At 31.1% G+C, this 17,707-nt stretch overlaps 2 protein-coding genes across 4 annotated transcripts in view; both read right to left on the bottom strand.

The window, feature by feature from the left end:
• Positions 1 to 377: 377 nt before the first annotated feature.
• The window catches only part of LOC123013659 (protocadherin beta-12), a 25,867-nt gene continuing 8,537 nt past the window's right edge, over positions 378 to 17,707 (bottom strand). Inside the window, exons 1-6 of one of the 2 annotated variants that reach the window (XM_044412344.1) lie at positions 12,200 to 12,319; positions 9,862 to 9,951; positions 4,423 to 5,651; positions 898 to 1,355; positions 587 to 848; positions 378 to 536 (exon numbers count right to left, since the gene is read on the bottom strand). In XM_044412344.1, coding sequence (XP_044268279.1) covers positions 450 to 536; positions 587 to 848; positions 898 to 1,355; positions 4,423 to 5,651; positions 9,862 to 9,940 — 2,115 coding nt within the window. In that variant the 5' untranslated portion in view covers positions 9,941 to 9,951; positions 12,200 to 12,319 and the 3' untranslated portion in view covers positions 378 to 449. Of the gene's footprint in view, positions 537 to 586; positions 849 to 897; positions 1,356 to 4,422; positions 5,652 to 9,861; positions 9,952 to 12,199; positions 12,320 to 17,707 lie in introns of those variants that run through there. The other variant, XM_044412343.1, reaches the window with a different exon arrangement.
• LOC123013661 (type-1A angiotensin II receptor-like) lies at positions 11,513 to 13,689 on the bottom strand. Of its 2 annotated transcripts, none has more exons than XM_044412352.1 (3): positions 13,641 to 13,689; positions 12,539 to 12,846; positions 11,513 to 12,498 (listed from the first exon to the last, which is right to left on the bottom strand). In XM_044412352.1, exon 3 carries the CDS (start codon positions 12,488 to 12,490, stop codon positions 11,549 to 11,551), a length of 942 nt encoding a protein of 313 aa, XP_044268287.1. In that variant the 5' UTR covers positions 12,491 to 12,498; positions 12,539 to 12,846; positions 13,641 to 13,689; the 3' UTR covers positions 11,513 to 11,548. The 2 variants fall into 2 exon arrangements, with proteins under 2 accessions (XP_044268287.1, XP_044268286.1); XM_044412351.1 differs by having other exon boundaries at positions 11,513 to 12,490; positions 13,641 to 13,682.

Below are 17,707 nucleotides of genomic sequence, written 5' to 3'. Positions count from 1 at the left end.
CATTTGTCAAAGTGACGTCGTTGTCAAAAAAGTAAAACCGCCAATGTGATGGGGGAAAAACATTTTCTTCTATTCTAGTTTTAGATTATTTTTTTGAAACTTGAATGTCTTATTGTCTTTAAAAAAAGTTCGAACCTTGATGATGTATTACTGATAAAAAAAGATGAAACGTAATTTATTTTTGTGAATCATCTTGTATAGCAAAATTTGAGATACGAGTAATTATTTTTTCTGACAAATGTAGAAGATTATTAAAAATTTGAAAATATTTTAATACAGGATGAGATATATCATCGTTTTTGTTTCACGTTTTGAAAAGGATAGTTGTAATAATTTACAATTTCCGATTTTTTTAAATAAACTTAAAATACCTTAAAAATACTTTTGTTAGATTTTATTTCTAAAAATGTTCATTATCTTTACAAAACTTGTTAACTGATTAACTTGCATCAGAAATAAACAGTTAAATTTGAATTGTCTATGAGTTTTGGCGTTGTATCAATATTGTTGATATTGTCTGTACTATCTGAGTCAGTCTGAAAATAAACACAGCATTAAACACATCTCACAAATTTAGGTTTTTTACCTTGTCATCTCCCCAACTCAACTTTTTAGTTCTCGTCGACGATGCGGAAGATGGCCACGCTGGCGGCTGCGGTGCTGGATGCACTTTCGGACTTGGAATCCTCGACTTGACCAAATCACTCGGTATTCCCCCCATAGCAGTCGCCATCGGCGACTTAACCCTGTCCCCAAACATCGGATTATTCATCCTTTCAGCCACTGTAGGCGTGGCTTGAGACTTCTCCGGCTGCAGTGTTGGCAATTCCTGCCTAGGATTCCTCTTCCTGCAACCCCAAATCAACAATTCCGCCTCAACTCCCCCAACCAACTCACGCTTTACAAATATAAGCCACCAGTAACGCTATTACGAAAGCTAGAAGTAGGAGAATTGCACCAAGTCCGGCCAGGAGAAGGGGAGCCCCATTGTTGCCCCTCGAGGATATGATTCCGGCGACGTCTCCAGAATCGGGGAAATGCACTGTTACTGGAACACTGGCTCTTCGAGGAGGGTTCCCACTGTCGGTGGCTACAACTGCTAAGTTCGCAACTCCTGAATGGGGTCCGGCTTCACGCAGTCGTAACTCTCCGGTAGGAGTGATGAAGAAGTTGGAGGCGTTTACGCCTGTTAGGGTTAGAGTGAGTTTGTCGTTTTTGTCACCGTCGGCGGCTTCGATGCGGCCGATTAGTTCGTTGGGTTGGCCAGTGACGAAAAACTCGTAGTGAGGGTAGCGGAAACGGGGTTCCCATTCATTTACGTCTTCAACGGTTACGTTCACGACGCTGGAGTCGTTCTGGAATTATTTCATAAATGTTTGTTTATGTTTGTTTAAACAATTATGCTTTTTTTCATCACTAAAGTCCAAATTTTGCGGTAAAGATAAGTTTGAATAACACAGGGCGACAAAAAAAAGTCATGTCGTAACAACTTGACAAAATTTCTATCATTTTGTTCGTCTCAGTGAGACAAATCAAATGCACTAAAAAATTTCAAAAAGTCCACACACTTTGAATTAAATAATTTTTTTCTAATTTAAATAAATTTAAAATACTTTAACTTTAAAAAATCATTACTCAATAACTATTAGGCCGATTTCCTTCAAATAAAGACCATTCTAAAGGGATGGACTTGCCCTTTAAAATGATATGCAATTAGAAATTGAATATTGGCAAACTTTTCTTTGAACAGTGTAGTAATCTAAGAAAAACATCGGCACTACATAGAATATACTGGATGATTTTAGTAGTTTCAAGAGGTGATAGTATTATAGTAAATAGTAGAGGTCAAAAGAAGCTTAATAAAACTTGATTTATCCGAACCCTTATGCAGTAGAGTCTTGCTAATACGGACGAAAGAGATTATATTATTTTTAATGTTCAATGACAGCGGAGTTTTAGAATTTAGAAATTACTTGTGCAAGTTTTATTTTGATCATATGGCTGCATTTCTCACAAAACTTTGGGTTTTGTAAAAAACTTGATTAGTTTTCAAACAGAAATTTATGGCAAAATTTGAAGTGCAAATTTCATTAAACCACAAAGAAAACTTGTCCAGAATAAAAATGATTACATTTATCAAAAAATTTATGAATAAACCAGCCCCTGCTGTGGATGCCGATCCTTCTAACCGCAAGCAGGCAGGGTCATAAATTATCGGATTGCAAACTTGACATAGTTTCAAGATAAATTCCTTTAGGAGCCGGTTTACAGAAAGCGAAATGAAAATTTAGTTCACAATTATTAAACTAATTCGAATTAAGTCGCCATTTTTTTTGCATTGACAAAAGTCAAGTTAAATGAAAATGTAATTTTTTTAATGAAAAATTTAACAAAGCATTTCTTGAAGAAGATTATGCATTAGGTAATGATGACATTGACTCAAAAACAAACCATTATTTATTTAATATTTTTTTAACTGTTTCAAAATAAATTTATTTTATAAATTATTTATTTTGCATAAAATCAAGTTTAAAATAGAGAAAGCCTATTTCGTACAAAAATTATGTTACTTAATTTTATTTTATTATTAATGCATAATTTTCTTTAAGAACTGGTTTTTGTTAAATTGTGTTTTTATAAAACTAAACGTTTTTATTTAATTTAAAAGTATTACAATTACCAAAAAATAAAAGCAGAATTTGCAGTTTTTTTTCCTCGTTTAATTAAATAAATAATTTTGATTCGTTTTCAATGACAATTGCAAAACTAATAGAAAACTTAGGGCCGGTTTACGTGTTAATCGCAATTAAATTTTAAACTTGACGTTTGTCAATGCAAATTAATTCGAATTTGTTTACCTAATTCTGAATTAAATTTTAATTTCGCTTCTACTCAAAGAATTACACCACTCGTGGTAAAGGCACACGTGGAATAAATTTTTCTTCTCGCAAATAAACATTTGTTGTTTTCCATAAAATCTAGTTTAAAATAGAGAAAACTTATTTCGTTCAAAAATTATGTAAATTAATTTTATTTTGAAAAAACAGTTTAAAAAAAATATTAAGTTAATAATGATTGTTTTGTTGTTTTTTCGTTAATGTCATTATTAATGCATAATTTTCTTTAAGAAATGGTTTGTTAAATTTTTCATTAAAAAAAATCAATATTTTCATTTAATTAATTTGACGTTTGTCAATGCAAAGTAAATGGCAAATTAATTCGAATTAGTTTAATTCTGAATTAAATTTTAATTTGGCTTTCTGTAAACCAGCTCCAAGAGGAATTTATGTTGAAACTGCAATCCGATAATTTACGACCCTGTCTGCTTGCGGTTAGAAGGGTCGGCATCCAGCAGGGGCTGGTTTAGTGAGGCGTCATTTTCATTTTGTTCGAGTGTACAGCCTTTCGGTAAATCCGTTTGTGACAATAATTTGCCAAATCTTTACACTTTTTGCAAGTGTAATTCAGTAAGCGCAAGATATATTTCAGAAAACGTTAATTGTAATTTAGATTAGTCAATTGTATTTCAGAAAGTGTTAGTTGAGGCCCCTGGTACCGATATTTGTTCCGGTTTATTTTACTTTTCTCATATATAATTCCTTATAATTCAGAGTTTGTTATTTGTAATTGAGAATTCGACAATTGTAATTCAGAATTCGTTATTTTCATTTAAAAATTTAAAAATTACATTATGAAAATCCCTTTGAAAATAATAGGTATATCTTATTTATTTTGTAAAATACCAAGTTTATGTAATTTTTTATTTTGAAAATAAAATAATTCGTGTTTATGTGTAAACTTCATTTTGAGATAACAGTAAGTTACTCATCTGAATTACAATTAATATTTTCTGGATTACATGTGACATGAAATTGAATTTATTTACTGTTCTGAATTACGAGTATACATGTAATGGTTTCTGAATTACAATTAATACTTTCTGAAATACTATTACTAATCTGAATTCAATTTATGCTTTCTGAAATTAAATTAATTAATCTGAATTACCCTTGAAAAAAGGTGTAGATTGATTTTACTGGCTTTTTGCTTAGTAGGGCAGTATTTTTCATAATCATTATAATTTTTATTGAATCTTTTATAGTGAAGAAGTGAAGAATCTCAATTCGTTGGTCGCTGAAATAATATTTGCATATTTTTGTTTAAATCTCATTTTTATTTTTAAATTGGGTTTCAAATTTTAGGTCTTTAGGAAAAGAATAAGAAGTGAAAAAGAAGCAGAAAACCTAAATCCGGACTTTATTGATCACTCAAGTTAAAGATCTTCTCTTTGTTTTCGGTCAAGTATACATTAGAAACTCAAATTTGTATGCAAATTAAATTCGTGACGCTCCAAATAATAACAAGAATGACGACGAATTTTCGTATTTTATTAAAAAAAAAATTAGCTAGGCACTGACTTACCGTTATCCCGTCCGTGGCAAACACTTTGAAAATATGTTCTGCCTTGTCTTCATAATCCAACTTTTTCTTCAACGAAAGTTCTCCTTTAGTATTAATCGCAAACGTTTTTAGAACATTCTGATCCGACACAAAATAACGCAAATGCTGATTAGGCCTATTGTTAGTAAAAGTGGAAACAGTCGCTCCGACAGGAGTCGATTCTGGGACTTTTATGTAAAAAATCCTGTGCAAAAATCTTATCCCGTTACCTACATCTCTCGATACGGTCAATGTGGCCAAAGCGTAACGGTCGGGATTATCTTGTTGAGTGGCCCTAATGACCAAAGTGGCCGGATGTTGTAAATCACCATCACCCAAATCCCGTGAAAGGGTGACTTTTCCGGAATTCCGATTGATCTTGAAGTATGTGTAATCGGTTCCAATACCGTTGAAAGTGTAGAAAATCGGGGCATTAATCCCGAGGTCTTGGTCGAAAGCTTTGATTTCTCTGGGTTTAGTGATTAAGGCGCTTCCGCGTTTCGGAGGTTCTGGCACAGTTGCAGTGTACCTGTCGTCGAGGAAGCGGGGGTTTTGGTCATCGGCGTCCACCACGTGGACTGTCAAGACAGTATCTGTCTTCCTAGGAGGTTCACCATGATCTTGGGCCCGGATATTGACATCGAAACTCTTCAACGTTTCGTAGTCTAGTGGTTTCTTCAAGACTAGAGTCCCCTCGAGCTCATTCTCGAACTCGAAATAGTCGGAATGCGGGCCTGGAAGCACCGAGTATTTGACACTGCTGAAAGGGCCCTGCTGGTCGTTGTCGACAGCGTGGACCCCCTGCAGCACTCGCGTGCCCACAACTGTCACTTCGGAAATGTTCAACACGTAGGGTGCGTTTATGAATACGGGGGAGTTGTCATTCGCGTCGGTCACTCGGATGTTGATGGGGATGACGAAACCGGGGTCTAGGGTGTGAAGGCGTTCGCAGATGAGGTTAACGAAGACTGAGGAGGGGCCGTCGATGCCTTCCTTGTCGAGTTTGCGACGGAGGGTTAGGTTTTTCGTTCCGGGGGAGATGGCGACGGGACTATCGGTTTCTTTGAGATGAAGGGCGATGGTTCCGCCGGGCCGGGGGTCACCGTGGACGCGGATTTGGCCGATGATGGAACCCACGGAGTTGTTCTCAGAAACGAAGAAGTTTTCGGAGGAGGCGCCGTTTTCTAAGTAACAGCGGTTGTCGCTCAAACCTAAAAAGAGAATCCGGGACTAAATTCGAAATTCTTTATTTTATCTTTTAATTGGAAAATTCTAATTTAATTAAATATTAAATTTAAAACAACTTAATTTAAAAACTAACCAAAATTGACTAATAGAAGTTTAGCTTGAAAACATTGAAATTAAAAGCTACATTCAAAAATACCAAGAAACATGTGGTGTTTTATTTAAAAAAAACATAAGTTTGTATTATAACTTATTTTTGAGCCACCCTGCATAATCAAACATATTTTCCTGAAATGCTCTCTAGAATATAAATAAAGTCTACAAAATATCAAAATTCCCACAAATAACTGAGCTACAGAAGACGGGAGCTGAGATTAATCACCCTGTATACTTCCAAAGCAAATATTTTGACTTTAAATTGAACTCAAAATATTTTAGGTTTCTAACTTTCCTATTTGTACATTTAGAATTTCAAGTGAACTACAATAAGAGATTTATAGGCGCTTTTAATCCTCTACAGGGTGATTCAGCTTAAATAACCCACTTGACCCCTCTTGGTAGACAACCCATAATACACAAAACAATTATTCCTTGATTTATATTAGAATTTTGAAAGTTTCATGAAACAAAGTTTGCTGTTCGAAAAACATCGGAAGTGCCACTGTCACACGCACATTTCAATCAATGGCAATTTTTCGAATAAACGCAATTTTATTTTATAGAAAAGGAATAAGTAAATCAAAAATTAATTATTTCATAGCTGATGCTCTATGTGGCCATCCGCACTCTGCTCACAAGCCACGATTCTATTCACGAAACGCTATATCAAACATCACTAAACATAACATTATTTTCTAGTTGATTATTTTATAATTGTTCCCAAACAAAATAACAAAAATCTAATCTACGAGAGAAGTCAGCATCTCGTAGTTCTTGCACTAACTGCATGTGATAGGGATGAAATTTATTAGTATTTAAAATTGCAGAAACAGAAGATTGGCTTATTCACACTTCTCTTGCAATTGCCAATATGCCGATTTTGTTCAACAATCTTCAACATCAGAATTTCCTTCTCTAAACTAGTCGCAGTTTGTATACTTCTTCGCTTACTTGCAGGCCAATTGTGACACAAACACATTTCCAGTCGTTTAAAAATTTTATGCGTACTCATTCTGGATATTGCCGAGCGTATTAATCGGCGGCTAATCTAGCATTTTGACCAGATGCACCATAAATTAATATCATCAGTTTTTTCATTATTTGTAAAATAATATCTCAGCATTTATGAAATTTCGGTTGGTCATTTAAGCTGAATCACCCTATATAAAATTCAATTTTTCCAGAGCAAGATTTGCAGTTCTTAAATTCTGAAAGTCAGATTCGTAACTTAAATTTTGAATTATGAGCTGAGCTTAATTCAGAATTGTTATAATTAAAATGAAAATGAACCTTGAAATTAATTTTTAATTTTTAATCAACCAATCTTTCACCTATAATACAGAGTGGTTATAAATGATTTTCATCTAGCCAGCTTTGGATTTTTTTTGCATGTAACTTTATTTGTGCCGCTCTACTTTTTTGAAAGCTCTAGTTCTGTCATTAGTGTCACTTATTAATTAATAATAAATTGTTGTTAATTAAACTTTTATTGTTTCAACTAATTTCCAATAATAATTGATAATAATGTATACTTTGGAAGAAAACAAGTTTATAATTGAAGTCTATTTTCGAAGTGGACGCTTAGTAAACGGCGATTTTTTTAACCTCAAAAATGACCTATAAAATGATGTTAATTTTAATAATAACTCGTGTCCTATCTCTACTGATAAGAATTTTACAGCCCTCGGAATGTGGGTATGGAAATTCGATTTTTTTGTAATAATTTTGGAACTATTTGACCAAATATTATAAAATTTGGAACATTTCCCTGTGACAACATACCCTTTAAACTGGTAAACACGAAAACCGGATACATCCACTCAATTTCCGGTTCCAGCAGTTGCAGGTCACATTTTCTGTGTTTTTCCATTTTTTTGCTTTCTTAACACCAATTTTTTATTACTCAAATCGATAGAGTAATCAATTTCGATTAAAAAACGCATAACCTTTAATACCCCTAAAATGGACCGTTTCAAAGAAATTTTAATTTAAACTGAGGACTGCACAACGCTGAAACCAAAAAGTAGGGATTTTGAATGGATGATATCCACGGTAACAAAGGGTATGTTGTCACAGGGATATGTTCCAAATTTTATAATATTTGGTCAAATAGTTCCAAAGTTATTACAAAAAAAAAACAAATTTCCATACTCACATTCCGAGGGCTGTAAAATTTTTATCAGTAGAGATAGGACACGAGTTATTATTTAAATTAACATCATTTTATAGGTCATTTTTGAGGTTCAAATATTGTTTCATATTTATGAATAACCCTGTATAAATTTTGAAAGGTTTTGTCTAATTCAAAACGTGAAATTCCTGTATTTATTAATTAAGATGCAGGGCGATGCTTTTAACTTGAATTTTCAACATCATCATTCATTAAATCTATTTTACCACTCATTCTCATACACCAAATGTATTAAACCAAGTACAAATGTTCTATTTTTCTAAAAAATGAGATGTATTATGATTAAAAAATTATACCGAAGAATAATCTTAGTTAAAAGTGCTTTCCCCACTTGCAACGCCCCCTTTTCTTCACCAAAATACGAGTAATTCTTTCCATAAAAACCACGAGAAAAAGTAGGTTTTGCGAATGAGCGGAGCAAATCTTGAAAAAAACATAAAGACAAACCTTCTTTTCTAAAAGAAATTATGTAAACTGAGGTAGAAATAGGTAAATTTGATGACAATTTAATCAAACAATTTCTTATAAAGACGGGTGCTTTTAATGAAAATTCTTAATCTATCATAAAAATATTGGAACAACTGTACTCAAATTTGTAAGGAGTATTGCGCAGTTCTGCAAGATCTCATAGAATAACATTTGATGTATTAATGATAATACCCTATTCATTTAAAATCGCCTAGTTATTGTTCAATAATTAAGAGATGCCAGATAAATTCTTTTTATTCAAGAAGAGTTTAACACAAATTTGTTTTTCAACTTTAACATGTAACTTTCAAACAAAGAAAAAAATAATTTTAGTTAGTTTTTAAATTTATGTTTCCCCACATTAAATAATAATCGGTTTAAAGCTTGGAATACTCTGTGTATACATCCATTTTTTCTGTTTAATTTCTTAAATTTTTTAGGCAACATACAAATTTCAGAAATTAAAAATTAAATTACACAGTTCTTTTTTTGTGGCATAAAATAGCACAAAATAAATGTCTCTACTTTCAAAAATTGTTTTGGGAAATAACAAAAATATTTACAAGTAAAAAAAATAATGAATCCCTTCATATTCATGTTTTGTAGCTACTTTTTCTTATTATTTTTATTAAAGCAGAATTTATTAGATACAAAACTGTTAGGTAAATGGTACATACACCTAAGTACTTTTTTCAAAAGTTCCACTTGACTGGACTCACGTAGGTGGATATTCAGAAGATCAAACCGTTGCGATAATATGAAATATCTTTGCAATTTGCTTCTTAATTACAACTTTAACACTCGTTGTGTACTTTTATTGTGTGTGGGAAAGTAGATCAACTGATACACTTATTTGCTTTTTCTTAGTTAAGAGGTGTAAAAAGTCGGAAGAGAAGAATGCTGTCACACGCGACTAGAGGTTTTACAAGTGTGTGAAGGTATCACACTACTACTAGATATTTGGCCAAAAAGGGGATTACAAAAAGAAAAATTAAACTACATTTTTCCATGATAAACCAATGACACGGATGTTTTCAGTTTCTAGCCCAAATAAACACCTAATTTTTTAGTTGCCAGAAACAGAAATATTTTTAATATTTATGTGGGAATCTCTAGGTGTCTACAACTTGAGAACCCGTCTATAAATCGTTCATCACGACAGGAAGGAACCACGCTGGTGGTCACCTTCCGCTCGGCTGATTTTTAACATCACCTGGTGGCTGTTGTCTTAGTTTACTCTCAAATAAAGAAGTTCAAACGACAAATTTATTACCGAACTCGTTACGTGAAATTTTAGTCTAGTTGTAATAAATTCCGTCGTTCTGGCATGAATAATAATTAACTGAAAAATCACGTACCGGGAAGTAGGTTAAAAAGCGATGTATTTTATTAGTTCTTATTTTAGTAAAGATACTCACCTTGAGTTGCTGACAGATGGACAAGCAGCGTAAATGCCCAAAGGGCGTTAATGTACGCATTATAACACTTGGTGGCCATTGTTTCGACATCTGGAAAATGGACAGATTTTTTATTAAGCAATTAATTTACACAATAGGCAAAATTTTGTCAGTTTTGGTGATAAAATCACAGATGTTTTAGTAATAACGGCTTTTTTCCAATTTTATGTCAAGGTGGAAACATCTTTAACATTCTTGCCTTATTTCATACGAGATAACATAGAATTTTGCAATTAGGTAGGTGTCTGATAAAGATCATGACATTTTCTTAACACTTCACTAAAGAAGTAAAAAACTCAAATGATATAAATAAATAAATTTCTCATTATTTTTGACTTTCTTTCCAATCGACAATTTCAATTAGTGGATTTGTCATAAATTAGTATTACTAGATCATTTCCTTTCTAAAAACATTTTAAAATAACAGAAGATTACCAAACATTTTTGCTGTCTCATTAAAACTGACATATGGCGATTGATAAACCAGAACAGTCCCAGATATCAAAAAATCTAGAAGATAAAACTGAAATGTGAAAATTCAGAATTAAATAAAATTAAAGTAATTGGAATGCTGCAAAATTTTGTAGGATCACATAAGAAGAGCGTGTGAAGTGGTGTAAATTAATTATGCATTTACCCATTAAATTTAGAGTTCATTGTAAGTAAAATTTGGTTCAGTTACCTTTATTATATGGTTTCACTTTGGTTATTATTAGCAGAGACAGGATATTCTTTCTAATGAGGTGCTTGATATTTTAATAAATCTTCAGTTTTATGCCTTGTTTTTCTAAAACACTGAAATCTTGTAGCTGTAGTAATGATTGATTTCCTCCGCAATTAATTCAAACTATTTCTAACTGTTAGGTGAATAGCATAAAATATTATGCCCATTTGCATTCCAACATTAGAAAACTGTTTTGTAAGTAACATAGTTTGGATTATTCTCTACTTTTAAAAATTTCTCAAGACGGAAAATATGTTTGGCAACAGATTGAACTATAGTCGGAAACTCTTATTTTGGAGAGCATTATTATTCGCATTTAATTCGGTTTGTTAAAAATAATTGTTAATACAATACGGTTATAATTGTGTCGTTTCGGATTTCCTTAAATTTGTCTTGGTGAAAGTTTAAAATTCGCGCATAATTTAATGCAAGATTTATTGCTTTTCTGTAATTAATTGATTACGGATTTTGATGTTTTATTGACTTAAGCAGATGAAATAATTATTTTAATTGAACAATTTTCCATTTATGTTTTTCTGTTAAAAATAAATATATAGATAATGAAAATGTGATGAATGGTAAATGATGAATTTTACAAATTTTAGACTACAAATAAACTAAAATCATTTATTCATTTCCTGTAAAACAGAAAGCGTACTAATAAAATAAAAAATTTTGAAATAAACTGTTTACAATGAATTCATTAATCACAAACTTCCTGAAGTATTTTCTGCAAAATCAAAATGGTTTGAATACTGATGAGCATAAATACCAACTGATTACTTGTTGACCTTGATTTCTTGGAAAAATGTTGCGTAAGATAAACATTTAACAAAGCGATAGCAATAATTTGGCAGACTAAAAACGATTAAAATTAAAACCGATTAAATTAATGAATTAGTTTATTAGCAATTAGTACAAAAATTAATTTTCATTTTGGGTAATTTGCACCCCTTCTATATCGTTGTACGCTACAGACTGGTCTTCTAAATTTTCATTTTTGTATTCCTTACACCTACACGTGAAAACTTGTCTGAGAAACACATTAAAATTATTATCATAAAAATAAACATAAATTAAGTTTAATACAGGACTTGAAAAACCTAATGAACATAAAATTATAGCTGTAATAGGAGTATCTACAGTAATTCCTAATACGCTTTGCAATAAAAATATTAGAAAAGGACTCCATAATAGAAAGAAAATATTTGGCACAACTAATCCAATGTTGCTTGACTTGTAATTTGTTAGTTTCCTTTTCTTAATAACATGTATGATATTAATAACAATTAAAAACACTACTAAAATGATAATAGCAACAATCATAACAAAATAAGCATACAAAACCATATAATGAAAGGTAAAACAATATTGTATTGTAACGAGTGAAGTGCACCCAGTTAAAACATAAAGACTAATAAGGAAATATTTATAAAAACGGCCAAACTTTTTATACTTGTCTTTAGAGTAAATGCTGAGATAACTATCACAGACTAAGAGAAACAAAATGCCTGTTATGGCAAACTGGGCATTTAATTCGATTTGGTAAAGAGTACAAAACACACATAAATGCACCTCAAAACTCCACACGAATTCAATCGCAAATCGTAGAGTCAACGGTGTAGCAATCAAAAACACAGCTTGCAGGATATTCAAATGAAGAAAAATCTTATTTGTTGTCTCTTTTCGTAATTTCTTGTACTTGAAAATGACATAAACAAGGAAGCAGTTGGCCGCTAGCGATATCAAAGCCACGAGGGTGAACAACTCGAGGAAAATTCTTTGGTAAGGAGTTTCATCGGGTGGTTTGTAAACATCGTCGGAGAAATTTGCCGTTATATTCGGTATTCCGTCGATAGTGGTCATCTGAAAAGCTGTTTTTTTTTTCATGAGAAATTGGAAAAGTTAACTCACCTTGTTAGACGAACAGGAATTGCGTATCAACAACAAGATATCGAGTTTGAAATGTGGAGAAATTTGCAAATAAAGTTATTCTTCGAAATGTCGTGCACAAGTTTTGAGATGATTCATGGTCAAATGTGGTCAAATAAACAAGTTTAATCGATATGAAACGGAATTGAGACACTGTAGTAACGATGAAGCGATGTTTTGTTGCACATTCACAAAAGTTTCTATAAATTATACGTAGAACTTGTGGGAAGTGGTCAATTATCGTATTTACGCCATCAACAACATTTGATAAGCTTGTTCTTAGGAGGTCACTGTTTTATAAATAAAATATTATTACTGTCTCAAAAACACATTATTTAGGTACAATGTTTACAATATACAAAGTGTCCGTAAATGATTGAAGGATCAAGTTGGCTTTAAAGCCGCTTTATATGATAGAGCTTATTTCATATCTGGTGGCGAACTGACAGTGACAGAAAAGACACTTGGAGTGCGCCCACTTGGTTAAGATAAAAAAATACATGGGCGTGCTTTTTTTTCTCTAAAAATTTTGAAGACAAGGATTGTTAGGAATATCATTTTTGAAAATTCTTTTCATGCGTTAACAATTTAATAATTTGTTCATCATTCTTCATCTTAAGTACGAGTACCTACTTATTATATTTTTTTAAAGAATAACAGTGGTTTTGAAATATTATTTTATACGACGCCTATGAACAATATTTTTTTTAATAGTAAACATATATTTAATGTCAAAATTCAGTCATTTTTGACAACGTCAGTTCGCCACCAAATTTGGAACAAGCTCTACTGAATACTGATAACACAAAAAATATGACATGTGACAGTGACAAATTTCAGATTTAATGCATTTTTCAATTAACTGCTTTTGTTGCAGCTCTAGATTGAGAACAAGAACACAATGTGACAAGAAAACAAATAAGCACCTCGTAACTATTTTATTAAAATTCTTACAATTTTAGTGTTTACGTAGCCCATCTTTAACACTGATTATCACAAAAAGATTAACACGAGAAATCAGGCTCAAATCATATTGGATTCGCCACTTTTCTTTTGAAACAACACTTTGTGATGGACCACATACCAAATTTGATTAAAAAGTGTTCATTAAAAATCCTTTTGAAACAGTGGATTCCCGCGCTGCGCACCGATCTACCCATTTCCAAAAACTAAAAATTTTTCCGACGTTTTATTTTCTAAAGAGACACAATTTTAAAATCTGTAACTGTCACATGTCAAATATATTTTGTGTTATCAATAGTATCAGTATCATATAAGCGGCACATTTAGAGGTTGACATTATTTCAAAGCCAACTTGATCCTTCAATCATTTATGGACACAGTGTATAATTTTATTATTATAATTCAATTTAACTTAACATTAAATTCGTGTTTCGTAATTGATATGCTATTATTTACTCCATTATATGTTACAGACTGGTCTTCCAAATTTGCATTCTTTTATTATTCCTAATTACATCGGGGTCGCGCGTACATCAAAAAACTTTCTCACTTAAAACCGGTCAAACCTAAAAAGTTGCAAACTAAAATTGGTCACTGTCAACGGCGTTTCAACGCCTGGTTTGTTAAAAATTGGGTATCGGGTTTTAAATGTAGAGAAATGTGCAAAAAGTTATTATTAGAAAACTTAGAAATGTGTGAAAAAGTTTTGACATGACTCATGGTCAAATCTGGTCTTATAAACAAAGTTTAATCGATATGAAACGGAATTTAGATACTGCATTAGCGATGAAGCGATATTTTGTTGGGCATTCACAAAATTTCATATATGTATGTACAGGGTGCTGCATTTTGGATGTCCGAATAGGGAATCTAGGGAATAACTACGCTGTTTAGCCAAAAACGAGTGATACATTCTGGGGCTCATTTTTTGAAAAAATAATATTGGTTAAAACCGCATCCCGCTATCGTCTTTTGTTTTCGACTTACAGACAAAAGTTGACATTTTGGCGAAATCTAAAAAAAATTCATATCTTCGTTATTATAGAAGATACGGATTTGAAATAAAGACATTATACAGGCACGTTTTTACGAGGAATTTAATAATGTAGTTAACTTTTTTTTAGTTATTGGTTTAGGCGTAATAACATAAACTTTGATTTTTTTAAATGGAAGTCATAGACGGCTATGGCAATTTTGAAAAGCTTATTTTTTTCTGATCTAAAAAATATACATTTGTAACAAAATATTTTTTACAGTTATACTTAAAAAGTGAAATACATATTTTGTTTCATAATAGTTGGCCATGGAAAAACTATTTCACTCGAAATGTGTAAATAATAATCAATAAGAGTTTTGTGAACTGTAAAATAGATGAAAAAATTGATAAAATTATAAAAATTAAAAAAATACGATACGTTAGAAGTATTGAACAAATATGCGAGCGCCTCAGAACAAAATTATTACATATTTTTAAAAAATCTAAAAATAGGAAAAACAAACGTGTCAACAGTGAACACAATTAGCAAAACATTTTTTGATGATCTAATGGAGGTAGGAAAACGTTCCACATAGACGGAATTTGGGTATTTGAATAGCCATATCGTCATTTTTGTGTCATACAAAATATATTTTATTGAAAAATTAGAGCGGCTTTTTTTTACAACACTCTATGTAGAAGTTACAACGGTAATGTTAGCTTGTTTAAAAACAAAGAAACGTTATTAGTCGCCAATAAGTTGATTTACGATTTATTTTGCATTTTTTTTTTTTTTCATTACTTAGTACCACGGTGTAAGACATTTATATGTGATGCAGCGAACGCATGCACTGCGTTGGCTGAAGTGTGGCCAAACTGGTCACGCGATTTTTAGACAAGGAGGACATATGCGGGCCATTCGTTCCCGAAAGTCCGCCTAATAAAGTGCACCTAAGGTGGTTACTTCAGCAATTTTATATTGTTCTAATACATGTTTATACATTTTGAAATGGGAAAAAAATATTGTGTGCCCAAGTTTAAAAGTGGCTATGCTAAAAATATTGAAAAATTATCTTTATTTCCTATACCTACCACGGAAAATGTATAATTCCAAAAATTCTGTATTTTCACTGTAAAGGATCATGTGTGTAAAACACATTTTAAAGCAAAACATATAATTCGTGAAATTTATATGGTTAAATCTAAAGAAAATTAATTAAAATTATAAACACCATAAAACATATTTTTTCTAGATTGAAACAGCTTTTGTCAAATTTTATCTCAAAAAGCCAAAATTAGAAGAAGAAGCAGTACTAACTATTTTTCCAGATTGTCCAGGATATTGTTAAATTTGAACCACAAATTAAACGAAGGAGAAAAGCAAAAAGAATTGAAAAAGCAACTCTAAATTTAGATTTTTTTGGTTGCTGTTTTTAATAATTATCAATCGTAATAATAATTTGCTTATTTATTTTAGTAGAAGAATCAAATATAGCTGAACAGAATAACTAACAAAATTTATTTGAAAAAATTTGAAATAGGAATAAAGGTTTATTCTATTTATTTATTTACCTTCTAGTCTGTGGTCTTTACATTCAATTGCAAATGGTGATAATTAATGTGATTTCAATAATTATAAAATAAAGTTCAGTTCAAAGTAACGTTATTTAAAAAAGTAGTAATCGACGCAAGGTGTGAAATAAACTTTATATATTTGATCTCTCTGATTTAATTTTTCTCTGGATACAAAAATAACTACAGTCCAAAAACTGAATTAATTAACAACAAATTTTTGATAAATTGATGGTGTGTTACGGCAGTTTTACAATTCCTTATAATTTTAAATTTAGAATTAAATTTTACGTAGGTCCAGTTTCATGATAGAATTAAAGAAACTTTAAAGTTAATGGTGGTTTAGAATGTCAAATTTTGCTCAAGGAGTCCGTAGTAATTAGCACATTCTGAACTTTTAATTTAATGCTCCTTTAAATTTGATTATGCAACTTAGAACCTTAGAATATTATGCTCCTACAAAATATGTAGGTGTTTATGTTCTTGAAAAATCTTTGTCTTCGATATTCCGTTTCATAAAATTACCTTATTTAAAAAGAATTATTTTTATTTAAGTACTAATTTATTTAATTTTTTAATATACCTATTAATTTACTAATTATTTAATATAATAACTGTTTTCAAGTAAAATTCAATATGTATTTGTTTTACGTTTCGCAACAGAAACAAATGTAATAAAAAAAAGTTTAAGCAAAGCTTTATCATTTAGATAATATTGCTTGTAGAATTTAAATTCAGATGTATAGATAGTAGGTATATGACGTGTATTTTTTATATAAACTTTTTTTTTTAATTATAACTATTATCATTTATACAACTGCAACTTTTCGGTCCATTCCTTCATTTATTGATAGTAATGATGGCCCGATTACGCTATCTCTCTCTAAATTGAGCGTGACCGGTTTGGCCACACGTTTGCAGGGCTCGCTGCATCACCTAAATATCTTACACCGTGCTTAGTACTTAGAAAACTCTTTCATTAGTGACAATGGTTGAATAATATAGTTTAAATCCCTTTAGTTGAAGATGCAACATTTTTTCATAGCCAACTGCGAACAAAAATCAAAGATAATTTTTTACTAAAAAATGTATTATAATAATTTGTTACAAATATATATTTTTTAGATAAGAAAAAAACAAGCTTTTTAAAAATGACGTAGCAATATATGATTCCCATTTAAAAAAAAATACAAGTTTATTTTATTACGGATAAACAAACAACTGAAAAAAAATTGTTAACTACATTATTAAATTCTACGTCAAAAAGTGCCTGTATAATGTCTTTATTTCAAATCCGTATGTTCTATACTGACAAAAATATTATTTTTTTAGATTTCGCTAAAATGTCAATTTTTGTCTATAAGTCGAAAACAAAAGACGATAGCGGGATGCGGTTTTAACCAATATTATTTCCTCAAAAAATGAGTCCCAGAATGTATCACTCGTTTTTGGCTAAACATCTTAGTTTCGGAGATTCCCTATTCGGACATCCAAAATGCAGCACCCTGTTGTACTTAAATTATACGTAGAACTTATGGGTATTTGATAAGCTTGTTTTTAGGAGGTAAAAAATTTATAAAAAAAGATTATTATTGCTTCAAAAATATATAGTTTTATTGATTAAAAAAATATAATAAAAC

This window comes from Tribolium madens, unplaced genomic scaffold, assembly GCF_015345945.1.
Source record: "Tribolium madens isolate multiple individuals breed KSU strain unplaced genomic scaffold, Tmad_KSU_1.1 Scaffold_96;HRSCAF=242;Tcas5.2_LG5, whole genome shotgun sequence".
NCBI classification, from domain to species: Eukaryota; Metazoa; Arthropoda; class Insecta; order Coleoptera; family Tenebrionidae; genus Tribolium; species Tribolium madens.
The sequence above is the reverse complement of the archived record's forward strand: the minus strand, read 5'-3'. Positions and strand labels throughout refer to the sequence as shown.

Excerpts from the sequence above, each read along its gene's own strand:
- LOC123013661 (XM_044412352.1), bottom strand. The coding sequence starts at position 12,490 with ATGACCACTATCGACGGAATACCGAATATAACGGCAAATTTCTCCGAC.